The 21,197-nt window shown below is 40.0% G+C and overlaps 1 protein-coding gene across 1 annotated transcript in view; it reads left to right on the forward strand.

Annotated features, from left to right (window-relative positions):
- The first annotated feature begins 4,924 nt into the window (after nt 1-4,924).
- Nucleotides 4,925-21,197, forward strand: part of PRR16 (proline rich 16) — a 202,103-nt gene continuing 185,830 nt past the window's right edge. Inside the window, exon 1 of the mRNA XM_032592718.1 lies at nt 4,925-5,134. Coding sequence (XP_032448609.1) covers nt 4,976-5,134 — 159 coding nt within the window. The 5' untranslated portion in view covers nt 4,925-4,975. The remainder of the gene's footprint in view (nt 5,135-21,197) is intronic.

Here is a 21,197-nt window from a genome sequence, read left to right on the forward strand (position 1 = left end):
TCGCTGCTGTCAGCCCTGAACCCTCTTCTGATCCTCTGTCCCTCTCTTTCTGTCCCTTCCCCACTTGTGCACACGTTCTCTCTCTCATTGTCAAAAATGAATGCACATTAAAAAATTTTTAAAGATAAAATGTCAACCTCTAAGTGTGAGAAAAAAATCAAGGTATGTGATCCAATTAAAGTCTGTATGGTGGATACCTATTTTTCCCCCCAGGGGCACACCTCCTCTTTTGGAGGAGAAATAGGGCACAGGTACAGATGACTTGATTGAAGTTGGGCCAGTCACTGTACTTTTTGCCATCAGTTTCCCCCCAAACAGTGCTGATTCATATGGGGTCTTTCTTTGTGTGAATCTGAAAATGATTTTACTTCCTGAAAACACTTTACTTCCATATAAGAAAATTATCATAATATACAGATTTTGTTAGAATAACTTGTTTTAGTGCCACCTGCTGGAAAATCATGGTAATAAGTATAAAAATGTAAGCATTTTCTATAAAAATGGCACAACTCTGGTAGCAGCTTTGCACCCAACTCAGTCGCAGTGATTGGCTCATGTGTCCATAGCCTAAGCTAGACCTATCAAAGTCGTCTCCTGGGCACTTGCCATGATGATCTTTTTCTTTTCTAGCTGCAAAAGTTGTGAAAATGTGAGCCTTGACTTACCGGTGACCATGTTTTAACTTTATGTAGGAATGAGCTTAAGAGAAAGAATGCACGAAAAGAGGGTGGGATACAGGGACAGAAAGACATAGTCCCAGTGGTCTCAGAATTTCTGACTCCAGTCCTACTCAAAGACATTTCTATCCATACTTTGCTTTGGCTATGAAATAATTTCCTTTGTTGAGTTAAGCAAAAGTTCAGTTTCTGTCACATGGATAAAAAAAAAAAAGCCAAGTATATATTGACTTTGGATGTCAAGTAAAATAAACTGACTACAGTTGGGAAAGAGGGCAAGATTAGATACTTTGAGTTAATCTCGGTTTTTATATTAGAGTCATGTGTGGAGTTAATCTAAAATTGTTCCTGCTAGGACTGTGTCATGCTAAACCTAGTCGTACATATCCTCCGTAGTGTAGAGTCGTGCCTAAAGTAGCCATTTAAAAAAAATTGTTGAATTAAAGTCCATTGACTTTAAAGACTTCCATTGAAACTTCCAGATCACGTTTGTTAAACCAGTATGCGTTTATCTATAGTAGGTAGACATCATGCCAAAAGCAGTTGATAAAAAGGAGACATTTCTCCAGACAAATGGAGACCACTCCACAAAATGTATGAGTCAACACAGAGTTCTAGCTCTTAATTTGTATTCCCTAGATATGAAACATTGATGTACCATTTAACTGCCCAAGGCCTTGTTTTTCTCACCTATAACATAAAAAGATAGAACTAGATGATCTTTAAGGCTTACTCTGGAAAAAAAAAAAAACAAACAAGTTTTCTTTTAATCTCTCCAACCAATGATTTTCGGAATGTGGTCCCTTTCCAGCTGCCTAGAAACATGTTAAAGGCAAATTTCAGACCCCACCCCAGACCTACTGGATCAGACACCCTGGAGGGAGGATCTAGTAATCAGTGCTTTAACCAGTTTGAGAACCACTGCCCAGACATATGCAATATACTTATTTAATAGTCAACATATATATGGAGAACTTTCCTAATTTCTCTCAGCTGTGTTTCAGTGACAACATTTTGTCCTTTAGACATCCGTGTCCTTCTCCACCAGACTCCTCCTCAGTCCCCCAGTGAAAACTGTTTTGGTCAGAGCAGTGTCGCCATTCTTTTTTTTTTTTTTTTACATTTTCAAATATCTCTAATAACTTTATTAGATTTTCCAAACAAAAAATAAGTTCCTGCAAAAGAAAAAGAAAAAGTCAAAGCATTAAAAGCGATGTTATATTATGCATATCATCCTTTTTTGAGAATCGATAAGCATTGTTAAGGTAATGAGAATCCATAAGAGCTACTGCCAACAAAATGGAACACGGTATTTTGGAATATTCTTGAACTCTTTGTGATTTAAAAATTATGTCAGTGTCATAACATTTCCTACAGGTTAATTATTAGGGACCCTTCGCAATAGATTACACACACACACACACACACACACACGCTCAAGAAAACTGATAACTGCTTGTAACTAAAAAAACAACCACTAGATGATCTCCTATAATTATCCAATCCTTCTTGCTGCAAATCCCAGAAAATATAGATAAAGAGACAGAAAGAATAAAATGCTGGGTACACGACCACTTCTGTGAATAAGGCTTTCCTTTTTTTGTGTGTGTATCTAAGTGATGAGGTTTGAGTTATGTACCCAATTGCAGCTAGTGCTAGTACATAAACAAATTTATGGACAGATTGATGGTAAATTTTACTATGTGTCACTTTGCGGTGTGGTCCCCATAATTTGGCTTTAAAACTTCATATATGAACCTCTGAGAGAGTCCAGGGTAAGCCAAAGGAATAAATTATGTTTTTTCCGTAAGTGTAAAAAAAAAAAAAAAGTAAATAGACTTTATGTGTCCTTTTCATTCTGCTTCCTTCTCTTCAATATTTTTAACTCTCTTTGTAAGAATTTCTTCTTTAGGCATATTTTACCCATACCTGTTTAATAACTGGAAGATCGTGGTAGCCACCCCTGGTGGGTCCTACCAGCTTTCTAGTTTGGATTTGGAAGTCCCCTTTCACTTGACTCTGTATTATATTCAAATACAGATCTAGACAGGTGACAGCCATTATTTAAGAATAAATTGTGCTATGGATATGGATGGTATGTTTTAGAGCGATAATTATGATTTGATTTTGAGCCAGAATAGTTTAGTTCATTAATACTAATGGATATCTTAGGACAACAGATTTATTTTTTTTTTATCTTTAGTGAAGGAGATTCAGAGTAGCCTGGATATATTCTTAAGTTGTAAGAGTATTCTTTTGTCAGTGGAAAGGAAAACATCCCTTCTTTTCCTCCTCTCCAATGTTCTTGACACTTTGAGTTTTGTGGGCTTCTGTATCTACCTGCCTACAACTGAGAGTCAACAATTCAAAGCTAGAGAAAAAGCATTTTTCCTTTTTTTTTTCTCATGCTCTCCTGCCATTTCTGACCATTTATCTTTATTCACATATAAAATAAAGCTATCATTAAAGATCAGAAATTTCCAGTAGGAGAGTTTGTAAACCTGATAAAATTATTTTTACTGTTACATCTTTATAAAATAAAGAACCTGCAGAGATAAAGGAACTTAGAAAAAAAAAATCTCTTCTCCCTACCTCAGAGACGTTGAGCATATTGCTTATTGAACACTTCTAATTATTTCTTCCTTTTTCTCCTCTCCAATTTTCTTACTGCACACTGGTTCTTTTATTCTTTCCTTATTTTAATTGTCTCCCAGCAGCTCCTGCTGAGACATCCTATCTAAATTTCTATTTTTTTCTTCCGGTGCGTCTTTTTTCCATATTCATATAAGACTTCCAATGATTTTGTCAAGGGAAGGTGTTCAGAATTAAGACAGTGATTGATTACGGAGGGCTTAAGGAAGTCAGAAGGGGAGAAGTGCCAAGATTTTTTTCATCTAAAGAGGCTTGTTGGGACAACCTAGGGTGTGAGAAGCAAAAAACAAGGGCCCTGCTAAGGCATGGCCAAAATGGGAAGCCTATTAAAATAATGATTTGGAGTAGTGTGCACTGAAGACAATAAAGTAAAACCATCCTGCGAGGTCAGTAGCTAATAGCCCATGGGTTTGTTACTAAGGAAATTAAAACTTTAGCTAATGAGAATGGGAGCCACCTACTGAGAATGAGACTGAAGGCTTCCTATTAGCTCTCCTCCCTGGATCCTTTTGGCAGAACAGTCAGAAAGTTATTTCCTATTTAGTAGCGAAAGGCTTGAAATGGAGATTAAAAAAAAAAAAATGATGGGGGAAAAAAAAAGTTGGAGGCAAACTCTTCTTATTCAGCTCTTTCAAGAGGAGATCCAGACAGCGTATCTACCCAAACATACATCAGCATAGGTCATGAAAACAGAAAGAATAGTTAGAGAGAGAGAGAGGACCTGTCCCAGATAAGTACAGCCAAGATGACTCAGTCTCCCTGAGGGATTTTTGGTGTGGGGACGTGAAATTAATACATCCGCTATTAGTTTTGTGGAATCAGCAGGACTAGGCAACCTCGTTCAAGAACTGTGGCTGCATTTCATTATTCCACGGGTGAGGGGTCTTTGTGCACATTTCTCTCTCTGTCTCTCTCTCTTTTCCTGCAGAAGTAGGAACACCTCTGTGTAACTCCCAGATCAACTAGGAGAATGAATGATTGGAGGCCTTCTGAACATACTTGGGTCCTCGATAAACACTTACGGTCGCTTTACTGCCCCTAAACGCAACTCCTGGCCCTACGGGGGGGAGGGGGGTTTCTTTCCATTTTGTCCTAAAGTGTGGTGGGGAACCAGGGCTCTGCTAGAGGGGGAGAAGGAAGTAAGCCGGCTAGGTGTGAGAAGATCCCCCCCCCCCCCCAGTCGGCTGCGGAGACGAGGGCATTTCGGGATGACGGCCAGGGCCGGGCAGGGCGCGGACTTGTGTCCCTGCTCGCGGACGCCCGCGTGCCGGGCGAGAGCTCCCGGAGCGCCGGGCAGCGGGGACTGCAGCTGACGGCCCGGGGCGCGGCGGCCGGGCGGCCGTCTCCGCGGGCGGGGAGCGAGCGCGTGTGTGCGCGAGAGCGGCGGGCGGCGGCGGGAGGAGGCGCAGGCGCGCTGCTCGCCCGTCTGCAGCCCCGCGCCCAGCGCCGCGTCTCGGGGAGTTGATGGCAGCACCACGGTGCGGCCGCCCTGCCGAGCGCCGAGCGCAGCCACCCGCCGCTGCCCGGGGAGCGTCCAAGATGCGGGGGGCTCGTGGCGGCAGCGGCCGCAGCAGCGCCAGGGACGGGGGCGCGCAGCAGCCTCCGCTCGCCCGCCTGTGCTGACCTGCCTCGCCTGCCCCCAGAGAATGTCAGCCAAGTCCAAGGGGACCCCCTCCTCGTCCTGTCCAGCCGAGGGACCGCCGGCAGCCTCCAAAACCAAGGTGAAGGAACAGATCAAGATCATCGTGGAGGATCTGGAATTAGTACTGGGCGACCTGAAGGACGTGGCCAAGGAACTTAAGGAGGTGAGAGGCGCGGGGGTGGGGAAGGAGTTCGTCACCTTTCGCCCCCTCGGGGTTCCGGTCCGGTTCTCAGTGGGGACCGCCAGATTTCTTAACTCCTAGCAAACTATAGAAGGACGCCTGCAGACGGACTTTCCTTGCTCCGGCGACTCCTGAAAAGAGTTGCTGCACTTTTTTTTTTTTTTTCCTTTTTAATCAGGAAGAAATCAACTAGTGTTTTTTTTAATCGATGGACCTGGGATCGTGGGAAGGGCGAACGCGTGCGTGTCTCTGTATCTGTGCCTGTATTTTCGGGGAAGGGGGGCTCACTGGGGGTGTGTCGACAGAGGAAGAAATGAGCAGCCCGGCCGGAGCGTGCAAAATGCTCCTGTCCTGCCCTCTTGCTCCCCCAGAGTCCTTTGGCAAGTCGCTCCTTGCCTGGCAGCCTCCCCAAGCCGGGGCTGGAGGGGGGCCGGGTTCCGGGCCCTGGGCCAGGCCGGGGAGGGCAGCCTGGGGGAAGCTCGGCTCTGGCTCCCCTCCCCGCCTCCCGAGCTGCGCTGGGTGGAAGGCGACCGGGGCTGCAGGCAGGGCAGCCCAGACTTGGGGATGGAGACGGGGGTCTGGGACTTTCTCACTTTCGCAGTTCCTGAAGCATCCCCTGCCCTCCTAACGTCGCTCCGCGTAACTCCGGGCCTTCCCGCCACCCCACCTCCTGCGTTGCTCCCATCTTGTAGCCGCTTGGCTTTGAACCGGGGGAGCGGGGCGCGTGGGTGAGCGTGTGCGCGTGTGTGGTGTGTGTGCACCGGGGTCCTGCCACTTGGCGTCCTGGCTCTTGCCAACCGGACTGTTTGGGTTCTTTCCCGCTGCCCCTTCACCCTCACCCTCTGTTCCACTTCTGGCCTCCCACACCTATCCCCTGTGATCAGGATTGAAAGCAGCCGGGGAGGTGTCGGGGCTGAGGCTGCGTAACTCCGGCGGCTGCTCCAGGCGAGGGGGGTGGGGGGAGGGGTGGGGTCGCCCGCGAGCCCGGCCGGGCGGCAGCTGGTGGCTTCGCGGAGCTGGTGGCCGAGTCCCAGTCCGCTGTTCATCTCCCTAAGGACGTCTGGTGCGGCTCTCGGTCCGGGCGTCCGCACCCGCAGTTGTGCCAGAGCTCAGACTGTAACTTCTAAGGTGGTGGCCGCGGCGGGAAGGGAAGGAGTGGGGCAGACGCGAGGTCCAAAATTGTATTCCTGTTCATGAGGCCAAGTGGGAGGAGACTGAGGGTTGTTTGGATGTCTGGCCTCCAGAGATTAACCTCCTGCATCCAATTTCCAATCCAAACGTGAGGAAAGAGACCCTCCCCTCTCCCCCACAGCCCAACTCCCTTTCTCCCCCGATTTCCCATTACCTCTAGGAACTGAACTCCGCGCGTTACCGAATGAAAATCTGTTAAAATGGCCCATTCATTGGCAGGGTTCGGTTTGCCGGTGGCACATGCCATTTCTATAGGTTGTTCCATAGAGCATAATTGCCACTGAGGTCCTGAGAGTGGAGATTGATACAGATGATCGGTGCAAGGATCTAACTTGTTCGTGTTTGCAGGGCTTTTCTGGGATCATTGCTTCACAACTGGTTGACAGATGGGGAGGTTATGCATTGACATTCAAGTCTAAAGATGCTGTTCGTTTCTTTGTTATTCTTTTATTTGACGTCTTTGTCAGGCTGTGTTTTCATCTGAAACATTATGGCGTTTTAAAAAATGAACAAATTTGAGCATGTTCCTTTTGGCAAAATTTTGTAGTAGTTGAGGTTTCTACGGTAGGAAGTGTGGGAAACCTTTATCAGCAAAGTCATGTGTTTACTGTCAAGGCAGGAGGCTGGAATTAAGAAAAAAGGCAGTCAAAAGTCTGCATTTATGGGCACATGCTTCCTTATGTTACGATGTGTCACTCCACTGTCTATTTTAGACAGAATAAATAAACAGGAACTGCACATGGGCCTGGTTCTGCTTTGCCTCATTATTCTATAGGCTTTTGGAGACCAGATAGATCTACATTGAAACTTTTAACCTCCCTAAGACTCTTGATTAGAATCCCAAAGAAGGAAATCAGAAAATTTGTGGGTCTCTCTTTCCCTCTTTCTGTGTCTTCATTTATTTGAGGCTTTATAAGGGAAAAAAAACCAAAAACAGGTCGTTTATTAAGAGTATGGGAAAACGTAAATAATGTACAACCAAGTAAATGAAAGGATCTATCTTCCAGACAGATCCAGAAATAAAATTTTGACTTAATGCTTTGGAATCTTTGATTGGCTGCCAGGGCCTTTTGTGTAAAAATCTTACCCTGAGAGTGAAATTTATGAATGATAAATGATGTCGTGGGATTGTTAATTACTTCTGTGAGGCTATCATCATCCTAGGTTTACGCACGGAGTTGTATATGCTAAGGCTGAATCTCAGAGCATTGGTCATTTATGTAATGTGAGTGATAGTTATTTTGAGAACAAATATTTATAGGGCATGTTTAACCTATGACATCTTGCAGTTGTCCAGCATTTATCTTTTGAAGATAATACTGCACATGTGATTGAACATATCTTTGATGTAGTTTTGTATGGAGGAGTAACTTAAAACTGTAAAATTGCAAACCTTGTTGGTCTCTAGATCTGTGACTTGTAAACATGAATTTCACTGTTCATCATTGGTTAGATTCAGTATTCTGGCAGTTTATCATTGGTATATATTGAACAAAAACTGTTATATTTAGAATCTAATTCTTTTATTGTCAATGGTATGCCTTTAGGCCATACTCTATCTTGATATAAATTAGCCATGAGTTCTTATTAACTCGGAACAGAAATTAGAAATAAAAAAAGTGATTATGACTAGATCACTTTACCAGTCACCATATGGTATTTGTTTTTCTTTTCTGCTTTTTCTATTCTAAAAGGCAATATTCTTTTTTGAATATTCCATTTTTATTCTTACATAAACTCTGCACCCATAATACTGGACCTGTGTTGGAGGTTATTTTGAAATTGCTTTTCTTTTCAGAAGTTTTCTGGACTTGAGTCATTTGAAAATTCAGGTATTGGAGTAGGTTCGAACATAGTAGTGACTGCTTGAAACACGTTACTAATTAGGACAAAACTATGATGAGTGTCTTCTATGATTAGTTATTTACTGATCATTGCTTCATCATTTATAATTGGATTATATCTTGGAAGAAAAGGAACAGGATTTCTGGAAACTCTAAGGGCAGTTTTATTCTACCCTCGGTATTCAGTAAAATCTTAAATGATTTTCAGAAATAATGAGGATCTTTTGATCTTCTATAGTATAATGGAAAAGCCTTATGCATAATTCAGTGTATTTACTGAGTACCTACTATGTGCCAAGTACTGTCTTATCTTTTCATGGCTACCAAGAAGAAGAATTTATAGTTTCTGGTCTCAGTGACCTCAAAACATCAGTTTGGGATGCATTTTAACTGTCTTTGAACATCACTAGTGTAAAAAGGCATTATTACTGCTTTTAGTGGCCACTCTCACTCTGATCTAATGGGCTTGAGAATAAAAAGCAGAATTGAGAATAAGAATTAGTGTGTGTAGATTTATACAATGATATTTGCTGTGTAGTTAGTAATGTAGCAAGACTTTGGTGAAGAATGTCAAAGCTTAAAAAGGATGATAAGACAGAATTTTAAGGACCTTACAATTTATTCAGATTGTCATGATTGACACAAATGGATCAATGCCACATACAGGAGATCACCTATCCAAGTCTTGAAACTGGATGTATTGAGTTTTTCATGAGGGATTAATCCTTTGGGAGGATGAAGAGTCAAAACAGAAGATTTTAGATCTTTGAGATGTGGTTACAATTTGAATAAGTAGAGAGGAGAAGAAATTAACAGGAAATAGCATTAGGATACAATATTAATTCATGATGCTTTTTTCTACACATTGGAAAAAAAGAAAATAGTGGTGAAACTGGAGTTTTAGGGATAAAATTAGCCATCATTGGTTTATTAGGTGTGGGCATATACTTTTTTTTATATTAAGAAAAATAGAAAAAACTACTTTTTAAAAATAGTTGTCAAATAATCTGACATCTTTGGGTATCGCTTTGCCTATTATTTTATGAAGATCTCACTGGTAAATTGTTTTTCATCAAATACTGTTGTTAATATGGTATCACAGATCTTGTTAGAAAGACACTGAAATACGTAGTAAAGAACCTTTTGATTTGGAAACAAAATTCGTTGCTGCTTTAGCTATATTCTCATTTAGTTTAGACTCATTATAATTTTGCACTTTTTTGCTGTGTTTCACTTTATAATGTGAAGTCATAAGGCTGCTAATAGGTTGAATATATGCATATGTTACATATTTGTTTAATGAGTATAATTTATTAAATTTAAATATTTGATAAATATGATTATATATGTGTATTTAGATACACACATTATATATATACATATATACATATGTATACATATATAATTTATCTATTTATCTATTTATTTGTTGCTAAGCCTTTTAAGCAGATATGTCTCTCATAGAGAACCCAGTTAAGATGAGTTATTCTTTCTGCACCCTGGAATCACTTAGTGACTGGACTACTTAGGTGGGAAGCTATGTCAGTAGTGTGACTGTGGACTGGAAAGCACTCATGATTTTTCTTATGAGGTCATAAAGAGAAATAAATTAAACAAGTTTAATTTTGAAAAGTTTGGAACCCCACTGGAAACGGTCCATTTGGACACTGAGGGAAACAGAATTGACAGAATTAACAATTACCTGCAAAATATTTTTGTTCTTTGGGGTACCTGGGTGGCTCAGTCGGTTAAGTACTCGACTTCTGTTCAGGTCATGATCTCCGGGTCTGTGGGTTTGAGCCCAGCGTCGGGCTCTGTGCTGACAGCTAGGAGCCTGGAGCCTACTTCAGATTCTGTCTCCCTCTCTCTTTCCTCTCCATCCCTGCTTGTGCTCTCTCTGTGTCTCTCAAAAATAAACACTAAAAAAAATTTTAAATATTTTGGTTTTTAAATGTTTTCCTCTTGGGGCGCCTGGGTGGCGCAGTCGGTTAAGCGTCCGACTTCAGCCAGGTCACGATCTCGCGGTCCGTGAGTTCGAGCCCCGCGTCAGGCTCTGGGCTGATGGCTCAGAGCCTGGAGCCTGTTTCCGATTCTGTGTCTCCCTCTCTCTCTGCCCCTCCCCCGTTCATGCTCTGTCTCTCTCTGTCCCAAAAATAAATAAACGTTGAAAAAAAAATTAAAAAAAAATGTTTTTCTCTTTTCAGATGGCTTATTCACATCAAGTTCTGTAGTTTATTGCTCTAGGAAATCCTACCAAATATTTTTTGGTTAATAAGTCCATGCATGTAAAATTCATTACTAGAACAAATTATAGAGAATGATCTCTGGAATATTTTCCAAGTTCCAAAGTTGTGAATGAATGGAATTTCACAGTTCAATCAATTGTACCAATAACTATACTTTTACAACACTATGCAACAGTCCGACTCCTTAAACTCAAGTATATTTACAAAATGCTAAAATGGTTTTTTATTTTTCTTGTCTTAAGCATGATGGCTTAGCATGTTACTGGAAGAACGAATGGTTCTGAGAAAATAAAGATAACCAATAACCATGTTTCACTGTCTCTATTTTCTATGCATTAAAACCATTCAACACTCAAGGAATTAGCTGATAAGAAACTCAAGCAACCTTAAACCAATAAATAGATAATGTGCCTTCAGGCAATAGTGAACTAAATAGATAATAAAACCAATGCAATAGGTTTCATGTTTACCTGGATTATGTTTTTTCTACCTTTGCTGTTTTGAGGATCTCAGGTATTTAAATCAAAATGTAGCAAAAGAGATAGAATTGCAAGTTTGAGTAAAACATATTTTATCAAACAAATTAAACTACAGATCCTTCTATGGAACTAGTTCATGAAAAATTTCGTGGGCAATTTTTGGGAATTAGAGGGCTCGAATTCTAATAGGCGCTAATTCAGTGCTGTTTGAAATGTGTGTAACCTACCTCATGCCGAAAATAGATTAGTAAACAACAAACAGTACTTTTTTTCTTTTAAAAAAGCTTAAAATTTATTTATGTATTTTATTAAGACTTTGTGGGTTTTTTTTTTAATCCAACTTAGGCTCACAGCAAAGTTGAGGTGAAGGCACAGATTTCTGGATACCTCCTGCCTCCACACAATGCATTGTGTCCCCCATTATCAACATCCCCCACTGGAGTGGTGAATTTCTTAACAACTGATGAAGCTCTACTGACACATCATAATCACCCAAAGTCCACAGTTCATAACATGGCTCTTTCTTGGTGTTGTGAAACTTTGGGTTCGGAAAAATGCGTAATGACGCGTATCCATCTTATGGTATCATACAGAGTATTTTTATGGCCCTAAAAATGTTCCGTGCTCTACTTATGCATCCCTCCCTTAAACCCAACCCCATGGGTACTTTGTTTTAAAGAACTAATTTCATTTGTTTTTCTCATTTCAGAAGCAATAGAGTATATGAATATCATAGAAAGTTTGGAAAAAACTAAAAATTACACAGAAAATTAAAATTATCTTTAATGTCAAATAGAAATAGATATGTTAAACATTTTGCTATATTTCCTTTCAGTCGTTTTGTATGCATATTTTTAACATAGATGAAGTCATAAAATTATGAAATTTTATGCAGTGATATTTTTTGCTTTCTTAAGGAGTATTAGATCATAATGATTATATAGATCTGCTGTAAACTACTGTATAAATCCTCTAATGTTGGACATTCTATCAATTTATGAATTTTTGTGATTGTTAAATATCACTAAAAATTTTTAAACTGCTTTGGCAATGAAAACTGCTAAGAGCTAGATTTTTACTCTCCGCCTTAGTACTCTTTAAGTATATTTAGTTATATTAAATCTTCTAATACTCAAAACAGGCATATGAGAAAGGTTCTACCGTTATGCCATTTTACAGATAAGAAAACAGAGGCCAGAGATAAGTCACTTGTCCAAGGTCACTTGGGAGACTTCACTGCCAGGCATTTTAGTGCTAGAGCCCCGACATTTAACCACTAAGCTCTATGACTTTTCCTAATTTGTTGTTGTTGTTGTTGTTGTTTACATTTTCTTAGAAGTCAAGAGTGTAAAAGTGTTTGAGCTTTTGATCCATATTAACAGTTTTCCGGGGAATTTTTACAAATTTTTACTCCCAGCAGCACTATATATAGACATTGTTTCTTTTCTTCTTTCTTTAGGTAAAATTAACATACAACGTTATATTAGTGCCAGATATACAATGTAATGATTCAACAGTTCTGTAAATTTCTCAGTGCTCATCAAGATAAATTTACTCTTTTTTTTTTATTTTTTATTTTTTTTTTTATTTTTTTAAATTTTTTTTTTTCAACGTTTATTTATTTTTGGGACAGAGAGAGACAGAGCATGAACGGGGGAGGGGCAGAGAGAGAGGGAGACACAGAATCGGAAACAGGCTCCAGGCTCTGAGCCATCAGCCCAGAGCCCGACGCGGGGCTCGAACTCACGGACCGCGAGATCGTGACCTGGCTGAAGTCGGACGCTCAACCGACTGTGCCACCCAGGCGCCCCAAGATAAATTTACTCTTAATCCCCTTCATCTATCTCACCTATCCCCTCACCCCTCTCCCCTCTGGCAACCACTGTGTATTTAAAGAGTGTGTTCTTTTGTTTGTCTTATTTGCTTTCTTTGTTTTTTCTTCTGTTTCTTAAATTCCACCTATGTGCAAAATCATACGGTATTTGTCTTTCTCTGACTTTTCACTTAGCATTATGGACCTCCAGGTCCGTCCATGTTGCAAAAGATTTCATTCTTTTTATGGCTGAATAGTATTCCACAGCATATATATCCCACATCTTCTTTATCCACTCATCTATCGGACACTGCTTTTTTAAATTTTATGTGAAGCTAATAAATCTTTTTATTTTTGTTTTGTAGTTAATTATTAATTTGTGGTAACAGTCATTGGTTTTGTGACTTGGCACTCAATTTTGGGCACCAGTCTCAAGTCAGAATTAACAGTGAGTTGATTAGACCTTGAAATTTGCATCATCCAAATAAATATGTGCTGCAGAATTAATCTTGGCTATTTAGTATTAAAAAATGTTGATAAAATACTACTTAGTTTTTTTATATTATGACAGCAAATAAAGGAGCTACTAATACGGGAGCTTACTGATATATAGTATTGTGTGCTGCTGTTTCAAATTAATTGGAAAACTTTTATTTTCTTTTGATGCTATCAAACGGTCTCAGAAGGGATGCAGTATCCTTAAGTTTTCTGAGATGTTTGGAGTTTCATAGCATTCTGCTATGACTGATGAAGAGAAAAGCTTGTTTAACTCTCTACCAGACACAAACTTATTGACCCGACTAAAAGGTCACGTGTATTTTTATAATTAGATTTCTCATGTTATTTTTGGTGATGTCGATTGTAAGCCACCCCTCTTCCCATGTACATAAGGGATACAAGAAATAACCTTATTCTAAAATCTTGTTTTTTTACCAATATAATATTAATAGAAATGTTTTCATTTTATGCAAAGTTAGTTTATTAGGAATAACTGCTTTAAGCTAAAATTCCCTGTAAGATCTGGGAACCTAGAGTAAGTGCTTCTTTGGCACTAAGTGCTAGAAAGTAACATTAATTAAAAGGAGGAAATAGACATATCTAGGTAATGTCCCAGCAAAGCACACTCACAAGGTGGCCTGTCAACTCAGGACAGATGTAGCTTTACATGGCATTTTTATTTTTGAGAATGAAAGAAGATGCAGATTCTAAAGGAAGTGAGCCTCTAGACCCCGCTCTAGGTAAAAACATTGCCAATTTGAAGACAGAACTTATATTTATGATTTTTGTCTTCTCTCTTGCTGCTTTGCAAATGCTACTTCAAATTGGCATTTGGGATAAATGCTTACTTGTAGAATAATTGAAGTGAGCCAAATTACATACCTGTGCCCAATGAGTCAGTTATTACCGTGTTTGGCACACTATAAACAGATTCTCAGCTACAGATAATGTGCGCCATACTTGCTTAGAGAAAACAAATTTAATGATTTCCAACGGGTTCCCTTCTCTAGTACTACACAAAAGCTAACAGGTATGTTGGCCTTTATTTGTCTCTTGCCTAGTATCAAATCTTATCCTAAGATTTCCAACTGTATTCATGCTGTGGAAAAATAACAAGTTAATATCTATATCTATCTATCTATCTATCTATAGGTATAGATATATATCAAACTAATTACCTTGTATCAGTGATTCTTAATTTTTCCTCCCGTATAACAGAGCCCTTTGAAAGTTTGACAAAATCATGGATATTTCTCCTGGAACAAAAGCTCACAAGAAAATAAGGTTTCACAGATACTGAGGGAATCTTGGGTAGGTGAGAACAACTCTGGTGATGAGACAAAACAAATGATTGCTTGTGTGTTTTGTTTTCATTTTTAATTTTCAGGTAGTTACTTGAAACCCAGCTCCGTAATTTTCAAGATCAAAAGTCCTGGGTATATAAAAAGAAAACAAAAGAAATACTGATGGCTGTAATCTGATGGTTTTTGTGCCAGGGAGCAAATGGGTAGTTTATCCACAATTTACTTCAGATACACACACACACACACACACACACACACACACACACACACACTTCACTACTCTCCCCAGAGTATAGAAAGCTTATGTGTCTAAAGGTTATGTGACAGATATATCATATGCAGGACAAAATGTTTCCAGAACTTATTGTAAATTAAGCATATTCTCTTAAAACTGGTCCCAAAAAAGTATTTTTTCCTTTCCTGCATGACATTATTTCATGAAGTAAGAAAGATTTATTGAATACTTGGTTTATGTAAGACACTATGCTGTAGACGATGAAGCATACAATCATGAATAAGCTTAAGGGACTGCACCTGAAGAAGGTCATCTATCATAGGGAACCACCTCTTCCAGTGTGAAAGAAGGCTCTCTAAAGCAATGTGGCAGTCAGAGTGGCCAAAATGAACAAATCAGGAGACTATAGATGCTGGAGAGGATGTGGAGAAACGGGAACCCTCTTGCACTGTTGGTGGGAATGCAAATTGGTGCAGCCGCTCTGGAAAGCAGTGTGGAGGTTCCTCAGAAAATTAAAAATAGACCTACCCTATGACCCAGCAATAGCACTGCTAGGAATTTATCCAAGGGATACAGGAGTACTGAGGCATAGGGGCACTTGTACCCCAATGTTCATAGCAGCACTCTCAACAATAGCCAAATTATGGAAAGAGCCTAAATGTCCATCAACTGATGAATGGATAAAGAAATTGTGGTTTATATACACAATGGAATACTATGTGGCAATGAGAAAAAATGAAATATGGCCCTTTGTAGCAACGTGGATGGAACTGGAGAGTGTAATGCTAAGTGAAATAAGCCATACAGAGAAAGACAGATACCATATGGTTTCACTCTTATGTGGATCCTGAGAAACTTAACAGGAACCCATGGGGGAGGGGAAGGAAAAAAAAAAAAAGAGGTTAGAGTGGGAGAGAGCCAAAGCATAAGAGACTGTTAAAAACTGAGAACAAACTGAGGGTTGATGGGGGGTGGGAGGGAGGGGAGGGTGGGTGATGGGTATTGAGGAGGGCACCTTTTGGGATGAGCACTGGGTGTTGTATGGAAACCAATTTGTCAATAAATTTCATAAAAATAAAATAAAATAAAATGATTGTTAAAAAGCTGTCAATAAAAATAAAAATAAAAAAAAAATAAAGCAATGTGGAATGTGTAAAGGGCCATAATGTTAATTCTAGAATGAAGAATGATGGGAGAAACATTCATGTCACTTACCATTTTAATTGATTTCTTTCTGCTTAGGACACTGCTTAGTAAAATGTGTGGTAACTCCTGTAATGATACCTAGTAATTTGGGGATATGAGCACAAGCCTTTCCAATTCATACATTTGTCGCTTGGTTATTCCATGTTAGAACAGTATTCTTGGATATGATGTTAATATATTATAACATCTCAATTCACATTACAAACACCAGAAATCTCTTTGTGAGACAAATCTCTCCCAGTGTTCTCCATTGCCAAGTAAACATGTATGTGGTTGGAAACAATCAGCAGCCAGTTATTGTTCTCTGTAAAATTTGTTAAAATAAATCATTAATATTTTACATACATTGGGGCAACCAAACTTATGTTAGTATATAATTTAAACATTTTAATTAAATTTCAGTAAAACAGCTAAAAACTGTGACCATGGCTGAAAAAGCTATCTGGGTAACCATTTCTTTTTTACTTTTGATGATAGTGATAAAACAATAATTGAAAACAACTTGTGATTTTTTTTATTAAACAAAATTGTTAATGTTTGTTTTTGAGAGAGGGAGAGAGAGAGAGAGAGAGAGAGAGAGAGCGAGCTAGCTAATGGGGGAGGGGCAGACAGAGAGGGAGACACAGAATCTAAAGCAGGCTCCAGGCTCTGAGCTGTCAGCACAGAGCCCAATGCAGGCCTTGAAGTCACGAACCATGAGATGATGACCTAAGCCGAAGTTGGGCACTCAACTGATGGAGCCACCCAGGTGTCCCAGAAAATAACTTGTGATCTTAAAACTTAAGTATCAGCAATAAGTTTATTCCATTATATAGAATAAAGTTTAAATTTTATTATCCTTTGCTTGGATAGCTGGATGTTTTTGACAAATATTTGGAATTACGTTTTTTTTTTTTTTTAATAATAGAAAATTTCTGAGGCTCTGTCATACAGGGAGGGTAACATCATGTAGACAGGGAAGTTCTCAGCCAGACCAGTTGATTTCATATTGCTCTGCTGTGCAGTATTGGACATGTTTCTTAATGTCACTCTGACTTCATTTCCTCTTTAAAACAGCAATGGTAATGATAATATTACCTACATTAAAGACTCGGTATAGAGATTGAAAAACTAATTATACATAAATCACTTTATGAAAACAGTTCTCATGAATACAGTGAGCACTGTATATGTATCTATAATTATTGTTACTATTCCTTGAATTTGTCTGAGCCTCTTTATCCATTTACTCAACAAACACTTGTTTGGAACCTACTGTATGCCAGGCACTTTTCTTGTTGCTGGGGATATAGTGACCTAGAAAAGAGACAAAATTCCTTCATGGAGCATACACAGAGGTTGGGGAGGGCATGAGGAAGACAGACCAACATAATTGTCAAGCCACGTCAAATACTCAAAATCCACAAGTCCTGTAAAACAAGAGAAGATTATAATGGGAAGAGCAGTCACAGAGACGAGGTACAGTTTTAAATAGGATGGTCCAGAATAAGCCTGGCTGAGAAACACACATGACGATGTCAGAGGAAAAGCTTGAAGGTGAAGGAATATCCTGTGTGTATATGTAGGGGAGCCCTTCTCCAGGTGGGGGGAACTGCAGTCCCAGGGCCTCACGGGAAGCATGTGTGCCGGGTATTTGCTGAAGAACAAGGACTCCACTGTGTCAGGAGCGTATGTGCAGGCATCAGAGGGACACAGGGCAACATGTCTAAGGATTAATACTCTTGTTGGAGTCCGATGGGGGCTTTGTAGTTTTGATCAGAAGAGTGACTGGATCTGATCTATTTTCATGTTTTCCTCTTTACCTTTAATCTCTAGTTCAGGCTTCCTCAAACAAGGCTTTATTGACATTTGGGGCAGAAAATTCTCTGGTGTTGAAGGCTGTCCTATGCATCGTAGGATATTTAGTAGCACCTCTGGCCTCTACTAACTAGATGCAACCAAACATGTCCGTGTGAGAACTAAAGATGTTCCTAGACTTTCCAAATGTCTCTTGAGGAGGTGGAGGAGGAGTCATTGTGGTTGAGAATGATTGCTTTAGCTCTGCCTTCTTATTCCCTGTTACTTAATATTGCTTTTTATTTATTTATGCTCTTACTTGGTGTTTATCCTTCAAGCATTGGGACTTTGTGTTTCTTTCCTATCTTGTATTCTCTTTCTCATCTTTTTAATGAACCATTATCTCTGGGGTTTTTTTCCCTAAATTTACCTGATTCTTTTTTCCTTCCCTGAACTTACTTTTATTTATTTATTTATTTATTTATTTATTTTTATAAAGTTTATTTATTTTGAGAGAGAGGGTATGAACAGGGGAGGGGCAGAGAGAGAATCTCAAGCAGACCCCCCACCGTCAGCATGGAGCCTGATGTGGGGCTCAAACCAATGAACTGTAAGATCATGACCTGAGCTGAAACCAAGAGCCAGACACTTAACCAACTGAACCACCCAGGCGCCCCTCACTGAACCTACTTTTAAAAGGCACATTCTCATTTCCATTCATCACTTCCCCTTATCTCATTTTCCATTCTTCACAAAGAAAAATTAACCTGATGAATTTGAAGCAATTGAACGGCATGTCTATTTTACAATTTGGGGAAAGGAAGAGAGACTCAGAAGGGACAATGGCAGTGGCCAAGGCTAAGTGCTCCTATTCTTGCCACTCATAGTTCCTGAGCAAGGTCAATAGCAACCTTGACTGGAAGGAGGGGCTCTTCACCTCAACTGTCAATGTGTTTAGACTTCTGCTGCCTGTTCCACTTCTATAGAAATAGGAGAGGTTTGAAAGGTGTCTCAGCTCTGGGGTATAGCACGGGTTACAGAATAAATACGGTGATGGTGATGATGATGATGGTGATGATGGTGAAGGAGGAGAAGGAAGAGAAGGAGGAGAATGAGAAGAACAAGAACAAGAACGTGACTGACATCTGTTCAGGTACCAGGAGCTGTTCTGAGTTAATTCATTGAATCACCCTCATTAGTTAACCTGTGAGGCTATTACAAGGTTATTATGAGGTTGCTCTATGTATGGAGAAGCTGAGACAGAGAGGTTCACTCATGGAGAGCAAATGGTGGAGTTGGACTTTGAATATTTCTCCCTTTAAACCATCGTCCATCATCAGCTCCTCACTTTCCAGCAGGAACACAATTTCTCTTCTGTGATCGGGTTTTTAACTTCAGTATCATCTCTTTTTCCTTTCCTTCCTCCTCTCCCTTCTCTACTTCATCTCTCGCTTTCCACTTTCTTGTTCTTCCCTTCTGTCTCCTCCTCTTTGCTTCCACATTTTTTTGTTCCCTTCTTTTTCCTTTGGTTTCTGACCAACTTCTTTGCTATAACCCAAGGTCTTACTCATTTATTCATCAGTTTTCTTTGAATGCCTACTCTAAGCAACGCAATGGAAATAACATAGTAAGCAACGTATGCATGACCCCTCCCATGTGGAACTTACATGTTAGTGGGGGGCCGTCATTTCAAATGAAGACAGAACTAATATTTATTAAGGAGCATCAAGGGCACAGAGAGAAAAGTACATGATGCAACAAGAGCATAACATCACTGATGAATCTTGTATATTTTTGCTAAACAGGGGATTTCACATTGGCTGCTGCCTTCCTTCCCACGGCCACCTCTCTAATCCCTTTGTGGTAAACTTCATGGATGATGTTTTAATAGCCCTACCACTAATCTCTCTCCTTTGTTCTCTGCCAATTCATCCTCTAAACACAGGCGAGATTAATCTTCTTAATGTGCTGCTTTCTTCAGGCCACTCCCCTGCTTAAAAGATCGTACACTATCCTCCTGATACTTAAAATGTCAAATGAACAAACCCAGCCTCCCAGCTTGACATCAGGGTCCCATGTTTCCTATTTGGCTTTATCTCTGGCTTCCCTTCAGTGAGTAACTGGGAGACCATCCCTGACAATCATGACACCATCTCAATTTTTTACCGGACTTGCATTCTATAGTCTTCATGTTTCGAGTCACTGTGTCACTGCTTTGCATCTGCTGGTGTTGTTAACGACTCTTCCTTATTTGTGCCTTTTTCAAAAGATCTAGTAATTTTTTTCTCTTTTAATTACTAACCATGTCATTTTCAGTAAAGCATTTTTAGGGGCATCTGGGTGGCTCAGTCAGTTAAGTGTCTGATTTCAGCCCAGGTCATGATCTCACGTTGTGGGTTTGAGCCCTGCATTGGACTCTGTGCTGACAGCTCAGAGCCTGGAGCCTGCTTCAGATTCTGTCTCTCTCTCACTCTCTGCCATTCCCCCTCATCTCAAAAATAAATAAAAATTAAAAATATTTTTAAATTAAAAAAAACATTTTTAAAGTCTCACTCTTGTTGTCTGTTGAGGAATTTGAACTTGAGGGTCCATTTCCCAGTAATACTTATTAAAGGTGTTGAGGGTTGAAAGCCAGTCATTCCACATATGCAGGAGAGCCTGCTTCTGATTATCTACTCAAGAAAATCATTAAGAATCTTCCACATCTCTTCTATACCTTCACTTTTTCACTCTGGTCCAGAGGATTCCCCTCGGCATACAAATGAAAATAAAGATGATAGTACAATCCTTTCCTGACCTGACTCGCCCTGAAAATTACCATCCTAATTCCTAGTTCCCCTTTACAAAACCTGAGGAGTCTTCTCTTCTTACTATCACCTCTTTGTCTAAACTCAGGCTGTTATTGTCTAAATTCAGGCTGATCAGACATATGCTGTAACCACTGGACCACACCTGCCTCTATCTAGGTTGTCAGTGAATCCTCATTTAATCATACTTGATTTCGAATCCTCACTTTATTTAATCTATTGGCAGCATTTGACAGTCTCTTTGTTTTTTTAAACTTTTTTTTTTTAACGTTTATTTATTTTTGGGATAGAGAGAGACAGAGCATGAATGGGGGAGGGGCAGAGAGAGAGGGAGACACAGAATCGGAAACAGGCTCCAGGCTCTGAGCCATCAGCCCAGAGCCTGACGCGGGGCTCGAACTCACGGACCGCGAGATCGTGACCTGGCTGAAGTCGGACGCTTAACCGACTGCGCCACCCAGGCGCCCGGACAGTCTCCTTAATATTCTGTCTTCACTTGGCTTGAAGAATGCTATGCTTTTCTCACCTGATTTTCCTTTTTCTGTTACCTTTACTTATTCCTCCTCTCAGATATCTGAATACAAATTTTGATCCTCTTTTGAAAAACAAACAAACAAAAAAAACTATTTACACTCTTCTTCTTGGT

The sequence above is a fragment of the Lynx canadensis genome, chromosome A1, assembly GCF_007474595.2.
Source record: "Lynx canadensis isolate LIC74 chromosome A1, mLynCan4.pri.v2, whole genome shotgun sequence".
NCBI lineage: Eukaryota > Metazoa > Chordata > Mammalia > Carnivora > Felidae > Lynx > Lynx canadensis.